Here is a 12,479-nt window from a genome sequence, read left to right on the forward strand (position 1 = left end):
CCCATTAGAACCATATGAAGAAATGTTTTTTGATTTATAATAAAATGCAAAATTTTAATTTCATAAAAAGACAATAGTAAAGGAACATGCCTTCTACAGAAAAGCAGTGGATCCAGTTGAAAATATTATTATCTGTAGCACTTATTTGTCCATGGGCATAGCTATCTCCTATGATTGCAGACTACTCAGCCTTTGAATGTCACTTAACAAAATCTTCCATCTACTTCATTTAATAAGAATGTGAGTAAAAGAATGAAGTGTGGGACAGGACTCTTAGACTAAACAGAAAAAAAGCCTTTTATTGTGGGTATTCATTTCCCTTCCAAGTGACGACGTTTGTATCTTCCTACATATACATACATTATATCTAACAAATCTTAACACTGAATAATTCAGTGGCTGTTTTAATATACAGTTCTGGAGGTTCTTGAAAAATTGACAGATGGAATTGTATATGAAAAGTGTGTGTGTGTATGTGTGTGTGAATGGATGAATACATGCATGCATGTATATTTGTGTGTATGCGTATATCTCTCCCATATTCACATACACACACACATTATATATTACTACGTTCCATAAATATTGGCTCTGGCCTTCAACTTCAAGGAAGCTGTCTGGGTCATTCACATTTCACAGATTTAACTTAATGCTTTTACATATCTTCAGAGATATGTGATCTTTGAGCACACTGCTATGTCTTTTGACATTAATGTGTGAATTGCTTTAACATATCAAATGTTTTCCTTTCCCAAACAGTTTTATATAACCATTGAAGTGGCACTGAGAAGACCATTGACTCCCACTCAATCATTTTTGTACCGTGGGGCTTCCCGGTACAAACCGTAACAAATGCAAAAGGACCTAATCTTGCCATGCTGCCCTTTCAGTGGCCTTCATACTTTTGCTCCTATGGAGGCTCTTTCCCTTCTGCTGAATAACTGTATCATCAGAATTGCCCAATCTCTGTTTGGGGAGCAAATTGGTAGGTTCTTTCTCTGCAACAGAAGCTTGTTTTAGCAAAGGGTTAAGTCTGGTTGGAAGAAAATTAGATGGGAAATGAGTTTCACACTTTTGGGAAATTACATTCAAGCAACTTGTGGTTGAAATGTCTTCACAATTAGGAAAATGCTGAATGGTCAATGATTTTTTCATCTTTTGTTCCCTTAAATTCCGAAGCTTTTCTAAAGCCTGATCCAGTTCCATCTGTAAGATTCCCATTTCGTTGGCTGCTTTATCCCGTTGTTCTCCACAGGCTTTGAGTGACAGTTCTAAAGATAGGAAAAACTCTCTCCCAAATTTTGACAGGGCTTCATCACCTTTTAAAAGAAGGCAGAGGGTTACACTGTAGCACCATGGTTTAAATCAGCAGTTGCTCTCAAGCTGCTTGAATACATACATAGTTTTAAATAGCTTTAGTAATAACTATTTTCCAGTTTATTGGTTTACACTCAATGCAGAAAAAACAGATTTCTTTTATTTATTTATTAGATTTGTATGCCGCCCCTCTCCGTAGATGCCAACTGCTACAATGCTACATAATTCTTTTGTTTTGTTAAAGCAAATAAATGTATTATAGTTATCCTTCATTTTCAATTAAAGCTAGAAACATATTCGGCAACTGCTTAGAGATGTTAGTAGAGTCATCAGTAGGTTAATATACTGAATATGCCTTATACATATGATCACAATTGAGCCCAAAATTTCTGTTGCTAACCGTTGTTAAGTGAGTTTTGCCCCATTTTATTACTTTTCTTGCCGTAGTTGTTTAAGTGAATCACTGCAGTTGTTAAGTTAGTAACATTGTTGTAATGTTAATCTGACTTTGCCTGTCAGATGCTCACAAAAGTTAATCACATGATCTCAGGACCCTCATAAAAGCATGAGTTGCCAAGCATCTGAATTCTGATCACATGACGGGCTACAAGAATGGTGGAAGGTTTTAAGCATAAAACGTATCAGGAAAGACTTAATGAACTCAATCTGTATAGTCTGGAGGACAGAAGGAAAAGGGGGGACATGATCGAAACATTTAAATATGTTAAACGGTTAAATAAGGTTCAGGAGGGAAGTGTTTTTAATAGGAAAGTGAACACAAGAACAAGGGGACACAATCTGAAGTTAGTTGGGGGAAAGATCAAAAGCAACGTGAGAAAATATTATTTCACTGAAAGAGTAGTAGATCCTTGGAACAAACTTCCAGCAGACGTGGTTGGTAAATCCACAGTAACTGAATTTAAACATGCCTGGGATAAACATATATCCATTGTAAGATAAAATACAGGAAATAGTATAAGGGCAGACTAGATGGACCATGAGGTCTTTTTCTGCCATCAGTCTTCTATGTTTCTATGTTTCTAAAAAGCCTGGGGAAGATGTCTTAGTTCCCCATTCCTGGCAATACAGGTGGGTCTTGAGTAACTTGCGAAAGACACCCTTTTGGCACTTGAGCAAAAAAAGGTTCACCATCACTGCTATGTATGTTTCATTCCTGACAATATTTCTCTGACAGTACCATTTCAGCAGATATTCATCTACCTATCTTTGTCTGTCTACTTAACATCATGTGATCCTAGTATTTTACACATATACAGGAAATAGTATAAGGGCAGACTAGATGGATCATGAGGTCTTTTTCTGCCGTCAGTCTTCTATGTTTCTATGAATGTGAGAGTGCTACAATGGTTGTGTGAAAAATAGTCATGTCACTTTTTTCAGTGCCATTGTAACTTCAAGCAATCACTAAACAAATTGTTGTAAATTGAGAACTATTCGTAACAGATTTTAGATACAGTCTTTGGGATTTTGCCATAGGCCGAATTTCTTGGCTCAATTCCTGCATTGTTATTAGGTTTATGCCTTTGAAAAAACCTCTTTTACCTGCAAAAGTTAAAAGTCCTAAACTTAAAGGAGTTTTAAATGAGAGAATTAACTATGTTAGTTCTTGGTTTCAACTTCTCTAGTGCATTGTCTTAACTATATCACTTCACTTGGGCCAAGAAGTTGGTATCATCATGATTCATCCAAATATGGTTTAGACAAGTGATGATAAATCTATGGCATGTGTGTCACAGGTGGCACATGGAGCAATATCTGAGACCCTATGTTAGCTCCAGCGCGCATGCATGTATATGCTGGCCAGCTGATTTTCGGCCTTTTTGGCTGTTTTCATTCTCCCTAGGCTTCAGGAAAGCCTCCTGAACCCTGAGGATGGCAACAAACAGCCCAATTGGAAATTTAGAAATGAATTTCCAGTTGGCCCATTTGGCCATTTTTCACCATCTTCAGGCTTCAGGTGTCTGGAGGCTTCAGTGAGGTCTGTACACATGCCCGGGGGGGGAGTGGGGTGTGTGTGTGAGCAGGGGAGGATTTGTGTGCATGCTCATGGGGACAGTGTGGGGGTTGTGTGTATGCATAGGGAGGCATGGATGTGGGTATGCGCGCGCTAGCACGCACGCACCCTTTTAGCACACAAGCCAAAAATGATTCGCCATCACTGCTTTAGACAATGCTGATTGTTACATGTGCCTAAATCTCAGACTGAACCACTCTTTCACTTTGGCAGTTGTGACTAATTCCTTTTCTAAGCAAGAGGATATGGTCAAAATATTATTTGTTTGGAGGCATCTATTGTGCCAATGTATTATAGACTTCATCTTTAATCATAGACGTGCTTTCTGTTTTCATTATACTATTCATATGAGAAAATAAATTCCACTTAACACATGCATATGATTCATTCTCCAACATGAAAGCATTTTTTTTATTCACTCTTTTCTTTTCATTACTGATATATTACTGATACACCCAATAATTTATCAATATACCTTGTCGTATCTCCTGATAACTTCTGCTATTTACGCAGATTTCCCCTTTACCCTCCCCCATTTATTTAACTTTTTTTTCTTACTCCCTATACTTTTCTTTAGCTAAATATTTTATATAATTCTAATCTTATTTTTCTACTTACCTTTCTACAAATACGTCTTCCACTATTCTTACTAACATTTATTATCTTTATGGGTTTTAATTAACATGATAAGATAGATAAATGAATTATTGATTGTAATAAGATACAAATGTGAATATTGAATTTTTGTTACATATATTTTGAAATATATTATCATGTAATAAATACCCTTACCCATTTTGAATCTATGTACCCCCCCTTCCCCTCCCCCCCCCCATTTACCCTTTGTTAATTTAATAAACTTTATTTTAAAAAAGAGAGAGAGAAAATAAATTCCACTTAACACATGCATATGATTCATTCTCCAAAAGGAAAGCATGCTTATGAACCAAATATTAGAAAGCATTGGCCGCGTTTCCATGTATCAAGTAACTATTAGGTTGGGGTCAAATTTACCTTAAGGAACACTGTATATGGTTAACCTTACTAAAGATAGACTAATATTAAATGCTACACTGCATCTCTTGACTATCCTTGTAATTAATTGTGACACTAATTCTGATGCAAGGATCTTGGGAGAATTTTGTTTCCTTCGAGGGTTTTTTCCCATTAATAAAGAATTGAGCACTTGAGAAGATGGATATTTTCTAGTCTATTTTGGAGAAGTGGCTTTTTCCCTTGACTCTCTTATGAGGGGAGGGGGGATTCCCCCCCTTTTAAATTTTTTTTAATTGAGTATAAACATTAAAAAACATTTTAAAAGGACAAACAAACATTAAACAAAATGAACAATATATTTACAAATATAAATATAAAACTCCTTGGTACTTTTATGGTAAATTGTCTTAATGTTAAGTTTTCATTTATATATAGTTTATATAAACTGTATTTCCTTTACAGTTTTTAATATATGCATCTAAATTTCCTTTCTCAAATATATGTATCCATTATATCCAAACTTATGAAATCCTATGGTCATTCTTTAACTGAACATCAATATATATATGTATACATCATCTTTTTTCTTTTTATTCTTCCTTTCCAACCAATTGTACAATAAATTCCAAACTTCAAAATATTCTGAGTCCTCTTTTTGGTTTAGTTCTATTGTAAATTTATCTGATTCTGCACATTCTACAATTTTTTAAATAATTATGTTATGGGACAGACATCTCCATGTTTGGAGTCTGCGGAGAGGGGCGGCATACAAATCTAAATAATAATAATAATAATAATAATAATAATAATAATAATAATAATAATAATAATGTTTCCAATTTTGTGCCAGGCATATTCTCATCACTGTCAGAATATACAATATAATATACCAATATTTATTTTCTATGTTTTGATCCAATATCCCTATTAAGAATACTTCAGGTTTAATGTTAATTTTTTGTTCCGTTATTTCTTCGAGCCAGATATGTATTTTTCCAAAATGTTTTGATTATTGGTCAGATCCAACCCATGTGATAGTATGATCCATTTTTTGTATTGGCATTTCCAACATTTGATATTCATATTTTGATACATTTCAGCCAAACCTGCTAGTGGTAGATGCTATCTATAGTAAAGGTTTTCCTTATATGAAGCTGCTTTGGTTAATTTATAATTTTTACTCCAAATTTTTTCCCATTGATCCAAATTTATGTTACATTCAAAATTCTTGGCCCAACTAATCATATTACCCTTAATTTCTTCCTCCATTTTGTAATTTAGTAAATATTTATAATTTTATTTATCATTTTTTCACCAGATCCCAATAAGATTTTATCTAATTCTGATTTCTCGTTTGCTATTCCAAATTTCCTTTCATCTTCCTTTAATCTAGATCTAATCTTATAATACGGCCACCAGTCAATTTTAGGTCCTTGTTGATTCAGGGTTTCAATATCCTTTAAGTTTCCTTGTGTATCCAAGATTTCCGCATATCTAATCATTTTGTGTTTGTCTATTGTGTAAATAATGGCTTCCATACTGGAGAACCATCAGAATTTCTTTGTAATATTGATATTTTATTTTATCTCATATTTTGTATAAAGATTATCTTTATGATTTTGGAAATAGAAGTGTATTTTATGTTTTTTGTCCCATACGGACCCATGCCATCCAACCTATAGATCATGTTCCTTCAGTGTTAGTATTCTTTTATTGCTAAATTGTATCTAGTCCATTATCCATTGTAATATAGCAGTTTGCTAATACATTTCCAGATCAGGGAGTCCAAAGCCCCCTTGTTTTGTATTATCTTGCAAATATTTATAGATTCCCCCCCTCTTAGTTCCATGAAAGCCATTCAAGTCAACCCCATGTGGAAAATCCTACCATAAGCATAAGTGTAAACCAGTGTAACAATTTGAAATGTGATCAAGAAGAGTGATGAGGATGTTTATAGACTGCTTTCTTATTAATCATTTTTCACTACAGAAAACCACAACAAAATGCAGTACAAGTTCTCACCTTCCCGTTGCTGACTTGCTGATGGAGTCAAAGTTTCGATAGCATATTGGATTTGTTCAGAATTGTTTTTAAAAGCAGTGAGAAAGTCTCGCAAAGCATCCTCTGAGGCTCCAGTTTTAAGTTTTGTGTAAGAAGCAAACACATCTGCATTAAGAGATGGAAAGTGACAATTTCCTAGAGATTTTTCTCAAAAATATCATACAGAATGGACATATGTGTTAATACATTTGAATTGTTTTCAGGTGATTGATGTTTAAATGCATTCTCAGTATACATTAGTACTTAAAACCTGTATGTGATTGATCCTGCTATTCCCAGATCTGGATTCATTTACCTTGCAGTGGGGAACAAAGAACCACAGCAACATTATCTTGAAATGCATGGTATGCATGCTTTATCCCATCAAATACAGCTTCAATATATTTAACCTGAAGATTATATAAATTTCTGTGGAAATTTAGTTCAGCTTGCAAGGCAAGTATCTAAAAAAGAGCAACAAATATGATTGAAATTAGAAATCACTCTCAAAAACAGCAAAAAGAATATATATAATTACATATATATTATTACACAAACCAACAGCTACATGCAACAACCATTAGTTCTATAAAATATGCAATTTCTTTCTATAAAATGCATTACAGTGTAGACTGTAGAGTGACCTGTAGAGTGTAGGCTAACCTGCTATTTTTTCTGTTGTAGATCATATTTTTGTAATTAAGTGTTATAGTATTATGGAACACTTTTACAATTGTTACTAAAGATCTCATTCAAACATATTACTAGCATCCTAAATATAACCAAATCACAATTTTAAATGTATCAAATTTCCCATATCCAGATTTGGGATACCTCAAAATTAGATGAACTTAAAAGTACACCCCACCCAACCCAAAAAAATCTCTTTCTAAGCTTAGTTGTTTTTTGTTATATTACAGACCCAATTCCTTAACTTAACTATACTTTCAACTTGATTAAAATTGTATTTGTATGAAGAAAGCTATATTGTAGATTATGCAGGGGTCAATTGTTTGTGCTCTCTGTCAATTGAAGAAAAAATTCTGAAAGATACCATTCTTGAAAAAATGAAGATATAACTATGTCCTTTTAAATTTCTTACTAAAAATCAGGAAAATCAAATCAGGAAAGTAGACAGCGCTATCTTATTAATGTTGTTTAAGAAATGGTATAGATGGCTACTATATGAATTTGCAATAACAGCAAATAGCTGTAGCTCGGATGTAGGATGAGGTTGCAGGTTAATTCTCTAAACTTGTGGGTTGATTTTTTAACATTTCACTACTAGGCTAGGTAACAATATCGTCTGGCGGGACCCAGGGGAAGAGCCTTCTCTGTGGCAGCCCCAACCCTCTGGAATCAACTCCCCCCGGAGATCAGGACTGCCCCCACCCTCCTTGCCTTTCGCAAACTCTTAAAAACCCACCTCTGCCACCAGGCATGGGGGAATTGATTCCCCTTGGCCATCTCGTTTTATGTATGGTTTGTTTGGGGTGTATAAGTGCTTTTAATTAAGGGTTTTTAAATTGTTTTTAATCATTGGATTTGTACTGTGCTTTGCTGTTGAGCTGCTCCAAGTCTTCGGAGAGGGGCAGCATACAAATCTAATAAATTAAATAAATAAATAAACAAACAAACAAACAAACATCTTCAGTGGAATTTAGTGGATGTCAGTGTTCTTGTTTACAAGAACAAGGGTGGTGTGTCAAGTGAGGGTCTTGGGATGAGTCACTTGTGAGTCATTAGTGAATCTTGCAATTGGTCTTATGATAAGAAGATTACATCAGGATCAGGGTCATTGGCAGGTGAACTGCTGGTGTGTGAGGTTGTGTGGGTTGGTGGAGGGTCGGCGCTGCCTTTGGTTGTCTGTGCAGTTGATTTAGATTCTGAGGAGTTTGTAAGCTGGTTGTAGGTCAATGTGTTTATTGATGGAATTGCCTGTGAAGTGACAAGCTTTGATGAGCTCATTTTTTTTTAAATAAAGTTTTATTGATTTTTAAAAAAAATTACATAAAACAAACATATAACAGTGCACAGTGCATGTGCCCATCACCTAACAATAACACACACCCCATCACCCCCGCCACCCATATAAGAGGATTCAAAAAAGATTTAATTATTTATCTGTTACTCCTTGGCTCTATCTTGTGTCAAGTATTACTAAAAGAGTGATTGCAATTTATTTTTTGTATTTACATCACAGATTCTACTTAACATATAATCTTTTACCTTATTCCATCGCACCATCAACTTCTCCAATTTATTCTCATCAAAATTGTTTAATCTTATTTCCATAATTTCAAAATGTATGTGGTCCACCATGTACCAGTACCAATTTTTTAATGTCCATTTTGTAGAATCTTTCCAACCTAATACCATTACCGCTTGGGCACTTTCCAATGCTGCGGCTTTGATTTCCTTGAATTCTCCTAATTCCCTATATTTAATTAAAATTGCTATTTCTTTTGTAATTATCCAGTTAATGTTTAACATTTTGTTAATTTCGTTCTGCACTACATTCCAAAATTTCTGAATTTCTGCACACTCCCAGAGCATATGTATAAAAATTCCCTTTTCCTGGCACCCATACCAACATTTACCCTTCTCTTTTCCCTGGAAGTGTGCAATTTGTACTGGTGTATAGTACCATTTATGTAAAATTTTCCTTCTCATCTCTCTAACTCTCGTATTTTTAATCTTATATATATTTTCTATTATTTCTTTCATTTCCCCTTCATCTATTAGTAAATCGTCTTGCCAGCATCTTGTCAAACTTTTTGTTACTTCCTCTTCCATCTGCAATAGCATTCTGTATATATTGCCGGCTTGTGCTTTGCTCTCATTTATCTTTTCTCTTATTATTTTTTCTAAGCAATTTTCTTCTCGTAAGAAAGCTTCTTTATTCTCACTTTTATTTAAATATGTACTTATTGCATTAATCTGCAACCATTTCTGTTTACCAATCCACCATTCCAATCGAGTTCTGCTGACTCTTCCATCTTTCTCATATAATTGTTCAATTCTCGTTATCCCTTTACTATTTAATACTTTAATGATTCTACTTAAATTAACATCATCCCCTATATTCAATACATATAACGTTGATAGCCTGGATACCCTTATTCCACTTTTCCTCTGCCATTTATACCATATTTCTAGCTTTGATGAGCTCATGAACATTTATTTATTTATTTATTCATTTTGACTTCTATGCCACCCAATCCCATGGCGGGTGGTAGCATGGCCAATGATTTCTGTGTTGTGACCCTTATCTGATGTAATCTCTTTATCACAAGAACCCATCACAAGACCACTGATGACTCACAGTTGACCTATCACAAAAACATTACTTGACACACAAACACATGAAGCCCTTATAAACAGAAGAACACTGATACTGACATCCCCTAAACTCGGGAACATTCAGGAACCAACCCACAAGCTCCGTGAACGAAAATTCAACTTCACTATATGAATTAGCAGATAACAGTTACTAACCAAACCTCTGAGGTGCTAGCTGGTAGTATTTGTCTTTACCCAATACCTTTAATCCATAAACATGACAATATTGCCCAAACAATATATAAAGAAGGAAGTCTGAATATTTGACAAGAAGCTTCAAAAAGAATTCCATGCAACATTTCCCTAAATCTTTTAAAATTACACTTTTTAATAGCTTGCTTTACAAGGTCACAAGAAAAGACTTATATGGCAAGAGTCATTTGTATTCTAAGGAGCAATATTTTCCTTTCCTGCTTCAATTTGTATAACTGACGAGAGAGAGTTGAATGTTACAACAAAATAAATTATACTTTGTAAAGTACAATTTATTGGGTGATTTTTATTTTTATTTTTTTGGTAGACTGATCTTTATTCCATTTCTGTTGAAAATACTTTTCACTATACAAGATTAATGAAATCCTTGAGATGGAATTAAATGCAGGCAGTAGAATAATATAAACACACCGGGAATTTAAGTTTAAATTTGAATACAACTTGCTACTAATACACAGTACTATATCATCAAGGTATCACAGAAGAGAAAAATAGAGACACGTTCTTTGCAGAAAGTCATTAAATATTCTCTTCTTTGCCCGCAGGGAGAATCCAATAGTCTATGGAAAAATAAATATTATGAAATGAGTCTGAGACAATTTTGACTTCAGGGTTATTGGCCATCTCATTGAGCTAGCAGTCAGATTATTTTAGTGATCTAATGTATTTCCCAGACAAAAGATAAAATGGTTCCAAGACAAAACAATTGAACGAAGAGCAGATTGGTTTTTTTATTAGAAAACTCCAGTGAACTCGATCCCAAAGATACTATCCTGACAGTGTCTGTCTTGCTAGAAGTAGTCTGCACCTTGCATGCTAGATTTTCACATAAAAAATAAACAAATAAATCAATGTATTTTACTTTTTTAAACTGTTTCTAATCTAACCTAAAAGAATGTTAGAGAGAAATTATGTAAAGTTGTCCTCTGAATTATATATGCAGAAACATACACACACAAGATACACACACACAAGATATAGGTAGTCCTCAACTTATGACCACAAGTGAGCCCAGAATGTATGTTGCTAAGTGAGAAATTTGTCAAGTGAGTTTTACGACTTTTCTTGCCACTGTTGTTAAGTGAATCACTGCCGTTGTTAAATTAGTAACACAGCTGTTAAGTGAATTAGGCTTTTCTGTTGGCTTTGCTTGTCAAAGAATTGTAAAATATGATCGCATGACCCCTGGAACACTGCAACCGTCATAAATATGAACCAGTTATCAGGAATTTGAATGTAAATCATGCAACCATGGCAATGCTGCTGCAGTCATAAGTGTGGAAAAAAAGCTTACTTTTTTCAGGACCATTGTAACTAAACAAACTGTTTTAAGTTGAAGACAACCGGTACCCAGTTACACAGACGAAAAGTACACCTATAACAACTGAAGATAAAAGCACTGAAAAACCCCCTGAAAAGTACTGCTCTGCAATGCTTTCCCTAACTTATTAGTACTTTTCAACTTCTCACGTAAATAGCTTTAGAACAGTGCTAGCAGCTATCAACTTTTCCCCATATATATATACTGTATATATATTAATCCAGTTAGCTCTACATTAAACAGATTGTCTCAATTCTTATCTATTAATGGATAATTAAAGACATTATTATTGTAATTATAAGGTACTCTAGAGGCTAGCTAATGGTATTTTAATATATAAGTCCAAACTTTATTTTTTGTGTCTCAGCTTCAAATAAACAATTTAACATTAGACGTTATTTAAATTATAGCAATAGGTAATAATGAACAACTAGAAGTGCCTAGATAGATAGGCATTTGTGTAACTAAAATTATAGCATGATTTCATGTAAACATATCCAACTGTGTATATTCAAAGTAGCAGCATCACATTTCTGTTACTTCAAAGTTACCTTTTAAGGATACAAAAGAGCTGCTGAATCAGGAGAGGAAACCTTCTACTTTATTTTATCTATGTTATTACAGGACAGGCAATGACTTTTCTAACATTACTGGCACATTTCAAGCTTTTTGTAACATTTTTTCTCAGTCCTCCCCAAGATTCCTTCCATTAAGGATATCAAGACCTGACTTTGGGACTTTATGTTATTTATTGCATGGGCTACAGTGATGGGTTTTGGTTCTCCTTCTAAAAGGAAAAAGGTGACTACAAGCATAACTTTTTGTCCTGAGTCTGTCAGAAGAGGGGCAGCTTATAAATCTAAATAAATTAATAAAATAAACTGAATTGAAAGTCCTTGACCTAACTGTGGTGCCAAAGTTCAAGATTTAATTTATTGAGTGTTGTTATATTGTTACTGTTTTTCATACAATATCTAGGTTCCATTCAAATTGTTTCTTGATCACTGAAAAATATACATTTACAGATAAATGATATTCTGTTAGGGATGAGCTTTCAACAGCAGTCCTAGAATTAAAAAATGAGCATTATGGGAGATCACAATTCACAATAACATTTGAATATTACTGTCTTTTTGGTACTGAGGAAGGTCTACTTTCTTACTCATGCATTTCCATGTCAGCAATCAGAGACGCCTCATAATATTTGGTGATTGT

At 34.1% G+C, this 12,479-nt stretch overlaps 1 protein-coding gene across 1 annotated transcript in view; it reads right to left on the reverse strand.

Moving 5' to 3' along the window:
* Positions 1–279: 279 nt before the first annotated feature.
* LOC139162530 (uncharacterized) overlaps positions 280–12,479 on the reverse strand; it is a 46,550-nt gene continuing 34,350 nt past the window's right edge. Inside the window, exons 10-12 of the mRNA XM_070742985.1 lie at positions 6,705–6,852; positions 6,371–6,514; positions 280–1,319 (exon numbers count right to left, since the gene is read on the reverse strand). Coding sequence (XP_070599086.1) covers positions 865–1,319; positions 6,371–6,514; positions 6,705–6,852 — 747 coding nt within the window. The 3' untranslated portion in view covers positions 280–864. The remainder of the gene's footprint in view (positions 1,320–6,370; positions 6,515–6,704; positions 6,853–12,479) is intronic.

This window comes from Erythrolamprus reginae, chromosome 2 (assembly GCF_031021105.1).
Source record: "Erythrolamprus reginae isolate rEryReg1 chromosome 2, rEryReg1.hap1, whole genome shotgun sequence".
NCBI lineage: Eukaryota > Metazoa > Chordata > Lepidosauria > Squamata > Dipsadidae > Erythrolamprus > Erythrolamprus reginae.